The 15936-nt window shown below is 43.4% G+C and overlaps 1 protein-coding gene across 1 annotated transcript in view; it reads left to right on the top strand.

Moving 5' to 3' along the window:
- SH3BP1 (SH3 domain binding protein 1) overlaps positions 1–15936 on the top strand; it is a 34915-nt gene that overhangs the window by 9659 nt on the left and 9320 nt on the right. Inside the window, exons 2-9 of the mRNA XM_082241420.1 lie at positions 3661–3703; positions 5356–5460; positions 7934–8010; positions 9519–9630; positions 11393–11469; positions 13193–13328; positions 14853–14921; positions 15543–15633. Of these exons, the coding sequence (XP_082097546.1) occupies positions 3661–3703; positions 5356–5460; positions 7934–8010; positions 9519–9630; positions 11393–11469; positions 13193–13328; positions 14853–14921; positions 15543–15633 (710 nt within the window). The remainder of the gene's footprint in view (positions 1–3660; positions 3704–5355; positions 5461–7933; positions 8011–9518; positions 9631–11392; positions 11470–13192; positions 13329–14852; positions 14922–15542; positions 15634–15936) is intronic.

Here is a 15936-nt window from a genome sequence, read left to right as displayed (position 1 = left end):
CCTAGCAGTTCGAAATCACGTCAAAGTGCAAGTAGATAAATAGGTACCACTCCAGCGGGAAGGTAAACAGCGTTTCCATGTGCTGCAATGGTTCGCCAGAAGCGGCTTAGTCATGCTGGCTACATGAATCGGAAGCTGTATGCCGGCTCCCTCGGTCAATAAAGCAAGATGAGCGCCGCAACCCCAGAGTTGGTCACGACTGGACCTAATGGTCAAGGGTCCCTTTACATCATGTAAGTGCTTCTAGAGAGAAGTTTATGGTGCAGTTGGTGTTCCTTACATATGCAAGCTTCTGAAGTTTCTACATGAAATTCTAGCATATTTTTTTGTCCATTTCATCCAGATTTACCCTGCCTAGGAGTAATCCAATAAGAAATCATCATCATCGTTATCAAACAAACCAAACCAGCAGCGCTGTTGCCAATGGCCTGATTACAATATTAATCCCCTTTCTATAAACACCCTTATTTATCTCCCTGTCTCCATGTCTGAAGCAACAGGTTTTCAACAAGCCTTCATTTAATATGTGGAATAGGATGCAAATGAAGTGTTTTAGATTTATAATTGTCTCAGAAGTGGAAAGTGAGGTGGTTAAGAGAGCAGGTTTAATGTTAAGTTACAAACCGCAGGAATTATTTCCTCTGCTGCGAATGCAGGATTCCCATGGTGGGAAGGAAGGGCCTTATAAACATTTAAATCCTGGGAGCTTTTGTCTCCTTATCACCCTTTCCGCTGCCTCAGCAGCTTCTTCATCAATGTCATAATAATAATAATAATTTGTTCTTTGTACCCCACCCATCTGACTGGCTTGCCCCAGCCATTCTCTTTAACTTTATCCTGGAGTCTCTATGCAAACCCTCTTTGAACTGTGTCACACACCTCAGTATTGCTGAGAGTTCCTCTTCCCCTACCCTTCATTCTGGGTGCAGCCTTGTTCCTGAAAGGAGAAGAACCTGAATTGCATTTTCCCCCCCTGTGTAAGTGTAACCCTTTGACAGACTTAAGTAGTAGGTGGTAGAGGCGGAGCTACATGTCTGAGATTTCCTCTGTTGACAAGTGATGCTGAATAATCTGCCCTTGGAGACAACTGATTTATAGTTCCTCTGTTTTTAGGCTGCAGTGCTTTCTAGGGTCTAAGAATGGGTGACAACCACACCATACATTTAAAACATACTGCTTAAACAGCCATGGACCCGGGGACTGTAGTTCATTGAGGGTGCTGGGCATTGTAGCTCTGTGAGGTCAGCACAGTTGACAAACTACATGATTCCCAGGATTCTTTGGGGGAAGCCATGATTGTTAAAATGGTGCAATAGCGTTTAAGTGTATGGATGTGGTTCTCATCTCAAGGCAAGTTCAAAGGTATACTAGCCACTGGGAATACCCAGCCTTTAGCATGAAGGATTCAGCTGACAGTCTGAAGGAAAGCAGGAAAGCAAGCCAGACTAGAGTGCTAGAGTGGCAACATATGCATTGCCAAAAGAGAGGACATAGATTTGCTTGCAATTTTGCATGTGCTAATGTATACATATAGAGATAAATTTAGAACTAATTACTACAATTTAAATAGAAATACAGTATATTTCATCATAATGAGAAAGATGGGATAATCCCCATCCATCTCCATTCAGTCTGTCATACATATGTCTCAGCAGCAGTCTAGATTTCTTGCCTTGAAAGACATAGTCATTCAGAAGTATGTGCCAGTGTTTTCATACATTCAAGTTGCGGGAGATGGAGAAAACCTGAAACACATACAGAAACATTGGAATTACCATATTTTTTGTGTCTAAGACTAGGTTTTTTTCCTTAAAAACAATGACCAAAATTGGGGGGGGGGCGTCTTATACACCGATAGATCTTCCCCCATTTTCTTAAAACGGAGCCCCCCAAAATAGGGGGTGTCTTATACATGGGTGCGTCTTATAGACGGAAACATACGGTACTTTCATCTGGATCACTGCAATCCTCCTTAATTAGGACAATCCCCTCCCCCTCAGTACCTCCTAATTATTTTCTTTACTTTTTTAACCAATTGACGACAATTTAGAGTAAACCATTTCCTTAATTTTTGGAGTATAAACACCCCCCAGTACTTATTTCTCTTTGGCCACAAAGTGCAGCCAGTAGCTCCCTCCTTTGGCAAACTGGTATGGCACTGGCATAGAGAGTCAAATGCCTGGGTCTGGCAGCCACCCAGTGCCTGGTTCAGGACCCCTGGTGCATTAGGGTCATCCATTCTAACATTCTGTAGCATTATAATCTTCCATTTTGTTTTATGGGTGTTTTGGGTCAGGGGTTTTGTGCTAAATGCGACGATTTTTTTTCAGGGATACTTTCCCTTGTTATACGCAACCAACAACAGAAATCATAATCCAACATGCCCCTCTATCTTTCTGAAACTCCTGGGAAGGCAAAGGCAGCAAGATTCTAGCAGAAATCAGAATTCTTTTCATGAAGTATATGGCATGAAAAAGAGAAGAAGTTTAATGTGAGAGACAGAATAATAAGGCTAAGGGCTGTAGTCCGTAAAGTAGTTGTTAGCACTGCATGGCCAGCGAAACTTTCCTCCTCTCTTTTCTTCACGTGTGTCCCCTAAAGCCCATTCTCAAGATTACCTCAATTCTCCAGAGCAGGATTGGGTAGTTGCATGGGGAGAAGAGAGGAAGGAAAAGTTTCATTGTGCAAGCAGAAATCTTTGTGCCAACAGAATCACTTCATGGAGCGCTGTCCTATGTTCAATCATGTAAAAATAATTTTGGACATTCTAAGCAGGTACAGTGGTACCTCGGGTTAAGTACTTAATTCGTTCCAGAGGTCTGTTCTTAACCTGAAACTGTTCTTAACCTGAAGCACCATTTTAGCTAATGGGGCCTCCTGCTGCTGCCGTGCCGCCGGAGCACGATTTCTGTTCTCATCCTGAAGCAAAGTTTTTAACCCGAGGTACTATTTCAGGGTTAGCGGAGTCTGTAGCCTGAAGCGTATGTAACCTGAAGCGTATGTAACCCAAAGTACCACTGCAGTTGATAGAGTTGATGGATTTGGAAATGGAAGTGCTACTCAGTTGTGAAGTTCACCAGAGGACCTTAGGCCAGCCATTCTCTCTTTTCCAGGGAAGGAATAAACGGGATCTCCAACATATATGCTGCTCACAACTCCTCAATAAAATGACCTGGTACAAATGTGATAAATAACGCAACAGAGATGCAGACAAGCTTTTCCTACTGTCCAACACTGATGTGTTTGAAAATGTCAAAATATAAAAGCCCAGTGCTTTTTTTTTTCTAAAAAAAAATTGTTTAGGGGTATTCTCATTTTCCTACTCATACTGAAATCCTGCCCCTCAATGAGGCCAAACTTAGATTCACAAAATGTTTAGGGGTATGTGTACCCCTGCGTCCCTCCAGAAAAAAGCACTGTAAAAGCCTAATAAACACAGTGTTTCTTTTAGCCAGAGTGTTCTGCCTTATTGTACAAAACAGGCAGCAGATAAAATAAGTGAGTCCTGATATCGAAGACAAGTTTGCCAGTATCTATTACTTTGAAAGAACTTTCTTCTGATTTCTCCCTCTGCAGCCACAAATGAAGAACGTGCTAAAAGATATAGCATTAATGTATAGTTTGTTTCTTTGACTCTTGTTTTTTGCTGCCTCTTCCTAGAGCCCAAGAAACAGCAGAATACTTGACAGAAGACTTGCTCCAGGTGAGGCGTGGGTCTGATCAGTGGGCATGTGCTTACCTGTACCTGCAGGCACGGAGAGAAAGAGTCCCTTGTCTTCATGTGTAATTTATTTGCTCTCTGCTTATGCCTGAGTCACAGGACAGTTTTGCTCTGGGTTTTTACCCACTCCCTGAAGAATGATCCAGCTGTTCCAGTGGGAGAGGTGACTTTTAAGCTTCAAAGAGCAACAAACGTTACTGTTAGAGTGGGTCCCAGGAGATCTCAACAACTCAGAGCAAGGGGCAGATTTGAAAGCCGCTAGCGCAACTAATTTGCAAAAGAATGGTTTCATGTTCACACAGGCACACACACACACCCCTATTCTGTACCACAAAATCTGCACTTCTATGATATTTCTAATGTCTGTAGTACTAAGCCTATGAGATAAAAGCAGGCTGCTAATAGACAGTAAGTTATCTAGAAGAAAGTATTCCACAGCAAACATATTCTTGCCTATTTGTGCTTCAATTTATTCAATTGGGGTGCATTCTGCAGCATGATGCCATAACTAGCCCAGGGTCGCAGGAGTTATTAGTATCCCTGGCCAGGAGCAGGAGAGTAAGGTAGTAAAGTAGAGTGAAACCAGGTCATGGAATCTGATTGCATCTCTCTCCATAGATGTTAAGAGTTGCAAAGAGCCATCAAGTCCAACTCATGGCAGAATCATGTGGCCTTGACAGGTGCCAACACATCCATCTTCTCCTTAAAGATCTCAAGCAAATGAGAGCCCACCACCAGTTAATCTAATATTTGAGGAGTCGCATAATTCAGAATTCCCAGGAGCTGCCTTATACTGAGTCAAGCCTTTAGTCCATCTAGATGAGTTCTGTCTACCCTGACTGCCAGTGGCTCTCCAGGGATTCAGGCAGGAGCTTTTCCCAGCGCTGCTGGGAGACACCCAGGATTGAACCTGCATGCAAGGCAGATACTCTCTGAATGTGCCACTGTCCTTCTCCAGGCATAATTGACAAGGTGTGTTATAGAAGACTAGAGATGGACAACTGAGAGGCAGAAGAGCTGAATAGACAGGAATGGATGAAAGAATGGTGTGGTGCAGAACAACTCAGCCCTTTAAGTCCATTGGCAAACATTCACCCTTAATCTGAAGATCTAAACACATCATCTACTTGGGCACTCAAGCTTCCTCTTTCATTCTTGATCTGCACACATGTTCCTATAAATGTGTGTATAGATTGTCTCTGTTTACTTAAATTAATTGTGTAGTCTTTATGGGCTGCAAAACCTCTGTGACTTTGACAGTTCACCTGTAAGCAACCTCAGGGTGGGGTGCATACCATTGACAGGTCAATGGGTGGTAGCCAACCAATTTTTACTCAAACATTAGTTCCATTCATTTCAGTGTGTCTACCCTGCCTAAAAGTCGGTTGAATACCACCCTTTCTGTTTTCAAATATCTTTACATTGTTGAGAGCCAGAATAACTGAGAAATCAGAAACCCAAATGTTGTCCCTAATGCCAACATCTGCATGGAATCTTGTGGAAGATGAACAGAACAAGACGCTTCCCTCTGCGGTGTTGCAGGAGATCTTGGAAGGAGAGAGACACTCTCAAACAGGGACAGATGCAGTGAGGGAATCTTTCCCCTCATTTTCTTTCACTCTCCTTTTTCCCAGATTGAACAGAGGATTGAACCAGCCAAGCGTGCTGCTCACAATGTCCAGAAGAGGCTCCTGGCTTGTCTCCAAGGCCAATATGGGGCAGACATGGACAAACGGGTGGTAAGAGTGTTTGCCTCTCTTCTTTCAGCGTCAAGTAAACCAATGGTTATATGGGAGTTCAGTGGTTGGCATATTTTTCTTCTTCCTTAAAAGTGGCTTAGGGTCATAGCACAGAGGAAGAGGGTCCAACCCAGGAATAGGCAAGCAGGTGCCTATCAGGTGTCCTGGACTACAACTCCCATCAACCCCAGTTTGGCCACAAGGGTCAGGGATGATGGAAGCTGCAGTCCAGCAACGTTTGGAAGGCATCAGGTTGTCTTCCCTTGGTCTCTGGGTTGTGTTCACATTACTGCCTCCAAGCAGTGAAGTCCCACCCCCACCCCCAGCCCCTGGTGCATTTCACAGCTCTTCACATCAGCACAACTTCATTAGTGTCAGATTCATTTCTGTTTGTGTACACACCAAGAGTCATTTTGGATAACGTTGTGTGAACACAGATTTAAAAACCCGCACTGGAAACTCAGTGAATGCACAGTAAAGGGTGTATGAACATAGCCCTTAATCTTTGCCCTGGGCCAGTTCCCCAATACAAATTCCTCTTTCTGCAGCTCGTAGCTGCTTTGAATGGTGGGGATTTTGGGTTGTGACTGCAGCACAGGGGCAAAGAGTAAGATCCTCCTGTCCACAGTACTACTGCCTCTGCCCTGACCCTAATTTCTACCTTACCTTCTATGGCTGTTTTATATGAAAAAGAAAGAAAGACATTGAGATTTCTAATCACAGACCTCCAAGTTTATTTAGACCTAGCAGTCTCTCTTGGGAATCTCCCAAAGGTTCATTCTGCTATCTTGATTCAAAATGGTATCCAGTTGTACCCAAACAGAGATGAAAACCTGCCCTTGATCTCAGGAACTATCTAACAGAAATTGGTTGCCATGTCTTAAGAGGTGTTTGAATGCATAGTGAATGGACAGGCAACTTTCCAATATATACATTTATATAGGCTGTGTCCACACACTAGGGGCTGAATGCACACGTGGGTTGATTTTAAAAACCCCTGCAGATCTAATTCAGCCTGCTCTGTAAGATTTTGTCTTTCATAGGAGGGGATCTAAGCAGGCTTCCTTGATCTGTTCCAGGGCTGGGCATAAATTTTAATCTCTACAGGTATATCCTGATTGTTGGACGTTGTGTAACTTTCTGTTGATAACTGGCACTAAGTAACAACACATCCTATGATTTGTCATCTTTGGCTAGCATTCCCTTTGTGGGTTTCGTAACATGTGTGCTTGTGCTCAGATATTTTTGTGGGGGTGGGGGCAGAGGGGTAGCAGCTCAGGCAAGACAGCCCTGTTTTTCCTTTCCACAATCATCTGCTTGCTTGCGTTTGCTCTGGACTAAATCCCTAGTACAGTCGTACTTTGGTTCTTGAACTTAATCCATTCCGGGAGTCCGTTCAACTGCCTAAACCATTCACAACCAAGGCGCAGCTTCAAATTGGCTGCAGGAGCTTCTTGCACTCAAGAGGAAGCCGCGTCGGATGCTCGGCTTCCGGGAAATGTTTGCAAACCGGAACACTTACTTCCGGGTTTGCGGCATTCGGGAGCTGATTCATTCGGCATCTAAGCCGTTCGGGAACCAAGGCACCACTGTACAAGCCTCCAGAAAGGAACATGCAGATGTATGAGCAGGCAGTGACAGCTGCTGTTCCTTCAGCACTGTGCCTGCCCTTGCTGAATTTTAGGCCTTGGCAAGTGTCTGGTACTGCCAACAACTGACACTAAACCTGTCTGTATCTCATCAAAGTAGTAGGCATACATAGGATTGCCCTATTTCAAGAAGTGAAAATCTGGACACGAAACATGCTGAGCTTTTCCAGCTGTTTTTAGTGAAATTTGCCAAAATTCGCAATTTGCGCCTGGACGCTGTTTCTGATGTCCAGTATTTGTTCTGCTGCTGCTCCCCAGTTACTGGAGCTTTTAAAATTTTGTTCCAAATTTGCATCATAGTACCACTGTGCCCACGTTGATAATAGGCAACTTGCTATTTCCCCCCTCCTAATTGCTTTCAATTGGCATTAAAGAAAGATACCTAGCATCCCAAGTTTTCTCCACCTTCCAAACAATATAGTGCACCCAATATTTGAACGTTCCACTAAAGCAGTTTGTATTTTTTTCTTAATTGGTTTTTAGTTAGGTAAATAATGTGTTCTACCTGCTCCCATACCTGCATTTCAAGAATATTTTCATATTTTGTTTAAACTCTGTTTTCCTTTAAATTGGTCTTTAAATTTCCATCTCTTCCAAGTACATTTTTCTTGACCACAAAACGGAGCAGGCTACAAACTACTTGATCTGGTCTAGCTAATTTCACCACCCCATTTACTTGTATGGGACATGGAGTAGCTGCTGTAATTATGAATTATGAATTATATATTGGCAGATGTTGGAGAGCTTCACTCTGTTTCAGGAAAAGGCTGTGTCTTTATCTTGTTTGCTCATTGTATCTTCTCACTTTCCAATTCTTTCTGCAGAAAAAATTGCCTTTGATGGCGCTATCGATGACCATGGCAGAAAGCTTCAAAGAGCTAGACACTGATTCCAGCCTTGGGTAAGAATCAGTGTGTTTTATAGATTAAGGTGTACACAAACTGTTGATCTGTAGAACATAAGCAAGCAACATATATCCCAAGTTGCTCACAGGAAGGATGCCCTTATTTTGTCATGATGGTATGAAAAATCACCACCAAATCTAAAACAGGGATCTTCTTTGCAGGATAGAACTGTGCTTTTTTAAAAAATGCAGTGTATTTCTTAAAAGGCAATACCCTTTCTACTTAAAATGTGGCTGACATTGATCTAGAAACCTTTCTGCAGAAGTAGAACAGCAAACTGAGGGACTCCTGCATTGGTGTTATATCACGGACTGTGTTTGCCCTGTCTGTTTACCATGCCTTGCTTTGGGTTATGGCTGTGTGCTTTAAGGTGCTTCTCAGGTATAAAATCTGCATTACACACCATTCAGCTGCTGGGCAATACCTCTGCACAGAAAATAGGGGTCAGCTTCAGTAGGGAACCCTGTCCTATGCCACACCCCCCCCCCCCGTTTAACAGGCAATATATGTCATGCTGTTATCCCTTCCTTCTTCAGCTGTGCAACACTATAGACAGAATGGATGGCAGCTGTCTTTGGGAACTGTGGTGTTAAACCCAAGTGGAGGGCAGGAGGACACCTCATAGAAAAGGCACCAGGAAGAATGAGGGTCACTAGGTTATTCTAGATGACCTGCTTATTGAGCATCCATCCTGATTTGCTTGCTCAAAGCTTCTGTGAAGGTTAGGCAATGTACAGTTTTTGCTGAGTATCCGTTCTGATCTGTTTGCAGGGAAGTTATATTGACAATTTGCATTCATCCCGATTAGTTTCCATGGTGGTTATATGTCTTCTCAGTGATAACCATTCCTCCTACACCTTTCAGTCCGTTTCCGTTACTTTCCTAACCGCAAGAAGTCCACTTTTCCCCTAATTGAAATTGTTTGCGCTTAAACCTGGTCTGCGCCTCAGTTCCCCCCCACAAAATATTGACAGTCTGGAAGCAACCACCGACTGATATTGTGCCACACAGGCTGATCTCCTGCTAGATCCATTTGATCTACCTTTCATCGGATAGATGCCGCATCAGCGCTGAACACAAAACATGACATCTGGGATGTGTGTTTTTAGGAAGGGCCATGGATCAGGCCCTGGGGCTCAGATTAAAGCCTCCATAAGTTCTATAACCCCCAAGTGCAGCGATTCAGAACTGGGGCCAGACTAGATGGAATGGTAACTGGTTGCTGCTGGGTATATAAAATGGCACCACAGTGGAGGGGGAAGAGAGATTTTAACCCACCTTTTTTTTTTTACTGCTAGTATATTGATGTTTTCACATACACAATAACATTTCCCTCCCACACCCTGCAATCTCCTTTACAGTGATGGTTTAGTTCTGCCAGATGGAGCCCCAGAGAGAGAAAGAGAGAGAGAGCTCACTGAGGACTCATACTCCTCAGGTTGTTGGAGAGGTATCGGCTCTGGTTATATACACTATGTAACTCTTCTTCCTTTTTTGCTTACAGGAAAGCTCTAGAAATGAGTTGCTTCATTCAGACTATGCTAGCTAGGATCCTTGCTGAGTTTGAAATGGCCCTCGAGCGAGACGTCCTACAACCCCTCAATAAACTGAGCGAGGTATACTTCATCTCCCTCTCTTCTCATCTTCCGTTTCCCCCCTTTTCTGCCTGGTCTTCTGGTTGTTCCCTCTCTCCTCCCCCCACCCCACCCCTTACTGCTGCATGTAAAAAGCTGCCTCCAGATGGGTGTCTCCTGGCACTGAGCAATCATCGCTCTTCCACTGTAAGCCACAAGAAGAACTGCAATCCACTTTCCACATTCTTGGGAAGCTCAAGCTTTTTCTATGTGTACATTCTACCGTGTTGTTCTGTCCAAACCAAGGGGAATGATATAGCTGCTGGAGGTGAGGAAAGCAAAGATCCAGTTCCCCTTAACTGCCATTTGAAGCTAAACACATATTCACTACAATCTTTACAGTGGTGACTGACATTTTTACTACCCATCAATTTTGAATAAGCGCTAAAATGCTTTAAAAAGAAATTTGCATAGTGAAATGTAGGGATGAACAAATCTGTCAGTTTTGGTTTTTCACACTTTCTTGTTTTTCCATTTTTAAGTTCAGTTTTTCACATTTCCACATCACTTTGTGGTTTGTTTTTTTTAAAAAGCCCTCATGAACATCCATGAACATTTTACTGTGACTTTCTCCTATTGTACACATTTTCTATGCCATTTCCCCTAATATACACATTTTTGCAGACCAATTTCCGCATAATACTGCATCTTTGTAAGTTATTTTCTAAATTATTTGCATTTTGATACCCTTTTATATGTAATAATGCTATATTTAAACAGTCATGAAAGGGAGGAATCCTTTTCAGACCCTGCAGTTTTAGCAAGATGGTTAAAAGTTTCCGTCATATTTATTTCTTCATCTGTTAAAGATGAGCATGGTAGGGTATGAGCTCTATGGAACACTCTTTTATATATTTAAGGAATTGTTATCATCCTCTTCAGCCAAAAGAAGCTTGCATAGAAACTTAGGGTGGCTCCGGAGAACATCAGTATTTTTCAAGTTCATGCTTTGGGTTTGTGCATTTAAAGTGGATTAAAGCACTCTGTTGCCCAAGCACAACAAATCCATTTTAAAACAAAAAAACAAAAAAACCACGGCATTAACTGATGACTTCTGGTGTTTAGTGATAACCTGTGTGGCAAGGGGTGCCTTTTTTTGTAAATGCATGCTGACTTGTGATAATGACATATTGCGTAGGTGAGCCTGCCACAAGCCGGCACACATTTACAAAAGTGGCATATTGCGCAAGTGTGCCGTGTTGTGGTCGGCTCACCTGCACTATATGTCACTACCCACATCAAAGCCCTGCTTTGCATCTACACCTGTGGAGATTGCACTGCTCTTCCATTCTGTACAAAAGTCAGTCTTTTTTTGCAGTCTGGGAAAAGTTGGAGGAACAACAGGGAAAAACACAGGATGGCTATGATTGGCGATGTAGATGCACTTAGCACTAAAGGTTCTAAGGTGGAGTGTGGCTGGTGGGGGAAATGGAAGTGAATGAAGTACAGTGATTCCACATGTATGGAAGGGCTTCACCTTAGGGAAAGGGCACCTGTTTTTCATATAGGAGGTGCAAGCTTCAATCCCTGCCATCTTTAGATAGGACCAGGAAGGATGCCTGTTTGAAACCCTGGAGAGCTGTGGACAATACTGAGCTAGATAGATGAACGATCTGACTTGGTATAATGCAGCTTCCTTTCTTCGCAGTAAAAGCCTAGTGTGGAAGTACTGGTGGTGATTCCTAACCAACAGGCAAGTGCTACTGGTGTGTGACTCATCCTTCCCCATCCCCATCTCTTCCAGGAAGAGCTGCCCACCATCCTGAAGCACAAAAAGAACCTTCAGAAACATATTGCAGACTGGAATGCCATCAAGAGCCGGTACTGAGAGGGGGAGGGAAGGGGAGAGATGGTGCAGGAAAGCTTGACTAATTTGGCAAAAGAGATCCATTGGGATCTGGCTGCTTTTGCCCAAGAGCAGAAACAGGACTAAGTCCTTGAAATGTGGCCCTTCCTCAGCCACGGGTCCATCATCATGTTTGGGAAGTCATTTTCTGTTACATCAGCTCTGCTTTAAACACTCTCTGTGCTGTTCAAAGGCAGTGAAATAACTGAGTAACTTATTTGTAAAGGGGATTGTAGGCTGACACAGATGGTTCTGCACAGGGCCAGCTGATGAAGCTTCTGACTCTACTTTAGTCATCATCCTTTTTCTAAAACAAACAAACCAAAAAAGGAAAAGGCTGGGGAAGATGGGGACATGGGGGTGGCAGAAGCATCAATCTTTCAGTGTTAGATCAACATGGACACTGAACTGATATACACCCTATCCACTGAGCCTCTTGGGCTTGCTGATTGGAAGGTTGGCAGTTCAAATCCTCTCGATGGGGTGAGCTCCCGTTGCTCGGTCCCAGCTCCTGCCAACCTAGCAGTTTGAAAGCATACCAGCACAAGTAGATAAATAGGTACCACTGTGGCAGGAAGGTAAATGGTGTTTCCATGCATTCTGGCTTCCGTCACAATCCTCTGTGCACCAGTAGCGATTTAATCATCTTCGCCACATGACCTGGAAAGCTGTCTGTGGACAAGCGCCAGCTCCCTTGGCCTGAAACGAGATGAGTGCTGCACCCCATAGACACCTTTGACTGGACTTAAACATCCAGGTGTCCTGAGAGCCAGTGTGGTATAGCGGTTGAGAGCGGTAGACTCCTAACTGGGGAACCGGGTTCGCGTCTCTGCTCCTCCACATGCAGCTGCTGGGTGACCTTGGGCCAGTCACACTTCTCTGAAGTCTCTCAGCCCCACTCACCTCACAGAGTGTTTGTTGTGGGGGAGGAAGGGAAAGGAGAATGTTAGCTGCTTTGAGACTCCTTTGGGTAGTGATAAAGCGGGATATCAAATTCAAACTCTTCTTCTTCTTCTTTACCTTTTCTTACCCTAGCCATGTCTCTGATGGCTATCTCCACCTCTTTGCCCATTTAGCTGTGTGTCAACAAGTTGGTCTCCCCTGTGATGGGACCCTGCACCACAGCACACACTCTGTTTTCCTTGCTGGTCTGTATAAAAACACACATACGCAAAGACTCTGATCACATGCAGTGATACCTACCTTTTTAGCTGTTATTGTTTTTATTTCCACATTCAGCAGCAAAGTACTTCATTGTGACTTCACCAAGGATTAAGCCAGAAGGAGAGTCACTGTGCTAGTTCTCTGGTTGTTGACTCACTGCTGCTTACCATGGGAGAGAGGGGAAGGGGTGTTGTAGTGTTAAGCAAGTCAGGTCAGTGTGAACGCACCAGCAGAGACCACCCAGCATTCCTTCTGGTGCGTTTACATCACACTGACCTCCCCACTGCTTCACCCCTTCCCTTCCCAGTAAACAACAGTGACCCACCTGTCGGGAAGCTAACACAGCAGTTTCTTGATTAGCATGTTGTCTGAAACTAGGCTCATGGTTAAGCCTTCTCCTCACCATCCTTGAGCAGATGCCTACAACGTGAGGTTAGCTGCATGCATCAATCTCTATGTCTAACACATTGTTGTATAATTTTTGAATGCCATCAACTCAACTCTTACCTCTGGCTCTTCTTTGGGAATCTGAAGTCTGAACCAAGCTGCCAAGAACTCCGGCAATAATACCAGTGGCGCCGCTGGCCCAGGCCCATCATCTGCTGCCATCAAACTAGAAAATCTGAAGGAAGAGGAAGAAGAGATGAAGAGGAGGGTTGAACAGAGTAAGGTAGGTGTGAAATGTGGCTGGGGTGCTGGGGATTGACATTCCCCTTCTCAGTTAGAAGGAAGCATGTTTGTATAGGAAATGCCAAAGATGAGGGGTGGAGAGAGAAACATGACCAGAGTGTTGGTGCAGACAGGACCATGCAGAACTCCCATTGATTGTGCTACGCTGTGCTGTGGGTCATTGTTTAGATCCCACAAAGGAGATCCAAATGGCAAACTAGAGCAGTTGTTGATATTGGTGGAGGAGAAATGTGAACCTCCCCAATTTACACTTTCTGAAACAATGCACAAACTGAAACACTGCCATTTTTTCAAATTTCGCCTTTCTCTGAATTTTGCAGTGCCGTTCTCCAACCAAGCAATGTGTATAAAAATGCATGTACTCAAGTAAAGTGTTCATAAAAATGTTCATGTTCATGAAAATGGAAAACAAAAATGCATTATAGTAAGGAAATTTGTTCTGCAAAAATGTGTCTGTTCAGTGAAATAGCATATGAAAATGTGTATATTTGAGACATTTGCACTAAAATGCTGAAGAGGATGTTTCTTTTAAAAATCACAAACTGATGTGGAAAATGCAGAGGACCGAAGTTAAGCATGGAAAAATGAGAAGCCAAGAGAAACTGAAACTGACAGATTCACCCATCCCTAGTTATTGATGTGATTATTATCCCAGAAGCTGCATGGGATTTAGAGTGGAGTCAGTGTGTGCCAAGTCACATTGCATCATATTCTTCCTACTTTATAAGGTATTCAGGACCTTGCAATATTTACTAGGTTGGAATAGGAGGTATAGACACACAGCCTAATGATTTCTTAGATCCCACTTGTAGATTTTTTGTGTGTCCTGAGATGTATTTATGCTGTGTCCCCTGGAAACAGGCCACCACTAGGGAAGAGGGAGAAAACCATTTTAGTTCACATGTTAATATGAATCCACCTAATGCACACTTCCTGAAACTATTTGTGAACCAAAACACAGCTATCCTTTGAAAACCGCACTTCTCAAATTTTTGCAATGCAGTTCTCCAACCAGATAATATTTACAACTAGGCATATATTAGGGGGAAGTGTCCATTAAAATGCATATGCTGGTGAAAGGAACTTACAGTAATGTCTTATATTACATAGATTTGCCTGCTAAATTGTGTATATAAGACAAAATTGCATATGTAAAATGCTGATGAATAATAATAATATTAATAATTTATTATTTGTACCCCGTCCATCTGGCTGGGTTTCCCCAGCCACTCTGGGCAGCTTCCAACAAAGATTAAAAAATACATGAAGACTTTCTGCAAAATGAGGCAGAAATGTAGAGAACCAAGAATGGAAAAATGAGAAACTGACAGTCACTGAAACTGACAGATTCATAGATCTCTAGTCACCATCTAACTGTGTCACGGTGAGGATATTGCAGGGAGCTGGGATGGTGCAGTTAACAAGAAAGGAGGCTGATATATTTCTGTGGTTTGCTCTTTGTGAAGGGAACAAAGTACAATGCTTCCCCCATCTCATTTTCTAGGATGAGTACATGGCAGACCTATATCACTTTTCAACCAAGGAAGACAGCTATGCTAAGTACTTTATCAAAGTAAGTCAGTTCCCTTATCTCTCTCCTTTCCTTTGCTCCATCCTTCATTGTACGATGGTTTTGCATATCTTTGGATAATTCTCAAAGTCTAAAGAGGTGTTTTGTTGGAGTTCTATAATTGCACCTCTCGGTTTTCTTCTTCCTGTTTTGTGAATGTATATTTTCCTTCCCCAACTACTTCCCTTTGCTCTGTTTTCTATGGGCCTCCAAATCAGGGACTTCTGCATTTATCAGAAGAGAAAAATTCTGCTGGGAAAGGATGCTGTTTTCTGAGACCTCCCCCCCCCTCAAATGTCTAGCTTGGTCTTCCCTTAAGACCTATCCCCCACAGTCATCTCTGCATCTCTGTAAAGAAACCCACCATCATTATCATCACCTCCCTAATTCCTCTTTACTCTTTCTAGGGCAGGGATGGGAATTATGTAGCCCCCCAGATGTTGCTGTGCTTCCATCAGCCCCAGCCAACATGGCCATTGGTCAGAGATGATGGGAGTTGAAGTCCAGCAACATCTGGAGGGCTACAGAATTCCCTGTGCCAATGCTACAGGTTTAATAGGAGTTGCAGAAGAAAAACACCATTCAGGGAAAAAATACATGTGCATTTATTTTTCTGTCTGGCAGTTGATGGAAATTCAAGCAGAGTATCACCGGAAGTCCCTGGAATCTCTGGATACTACTTTGGCAGAGGTGAAAGAGACTCACAACCAGCCAGGTATTAGTTGAGCTGCATCTTTTTATTTGCCACACTGGAGATAAGTTTGTTCATGCTGGGTCACCTAGAGCTTGGGTGATGCAGTTTATTGTTGCTGTTTTGTTGGTGGCTTTCCCTGTATGTACGTCACTGTATTTTATTGTGTTCCCAAATGTCTACATGTACTGTAGCTTCCCAGTGTGACACTATGTACACAGCTCATTGAAAGTAGGGCCCCTGCTATTGCTTACGGAGAGCTGCCTTCATTAGTCATTTTCAGGGCAGCTTTAGTGATGTTAGCCAGGGACATGGGAAAGACAACAG

This window comes from Podarcis vaucheri (genome assembly GCF_965113315.1).
Source record: "Podarcis vaucheri genome assembly, chromosome: 10".
NCBI classification, from domain to species: domain Eukaryota; kingdom Metazoa; phylum Chordata; class Lepidosauria; order Squamata; family Lacertidae; genus Podarcis; species Podarcis vaucheri.
The sequence above is the reverse complement of the archived record's forward strand: the minus strand, read 5'-3'. Positions and strand labels throughout refer to the sequence as shown.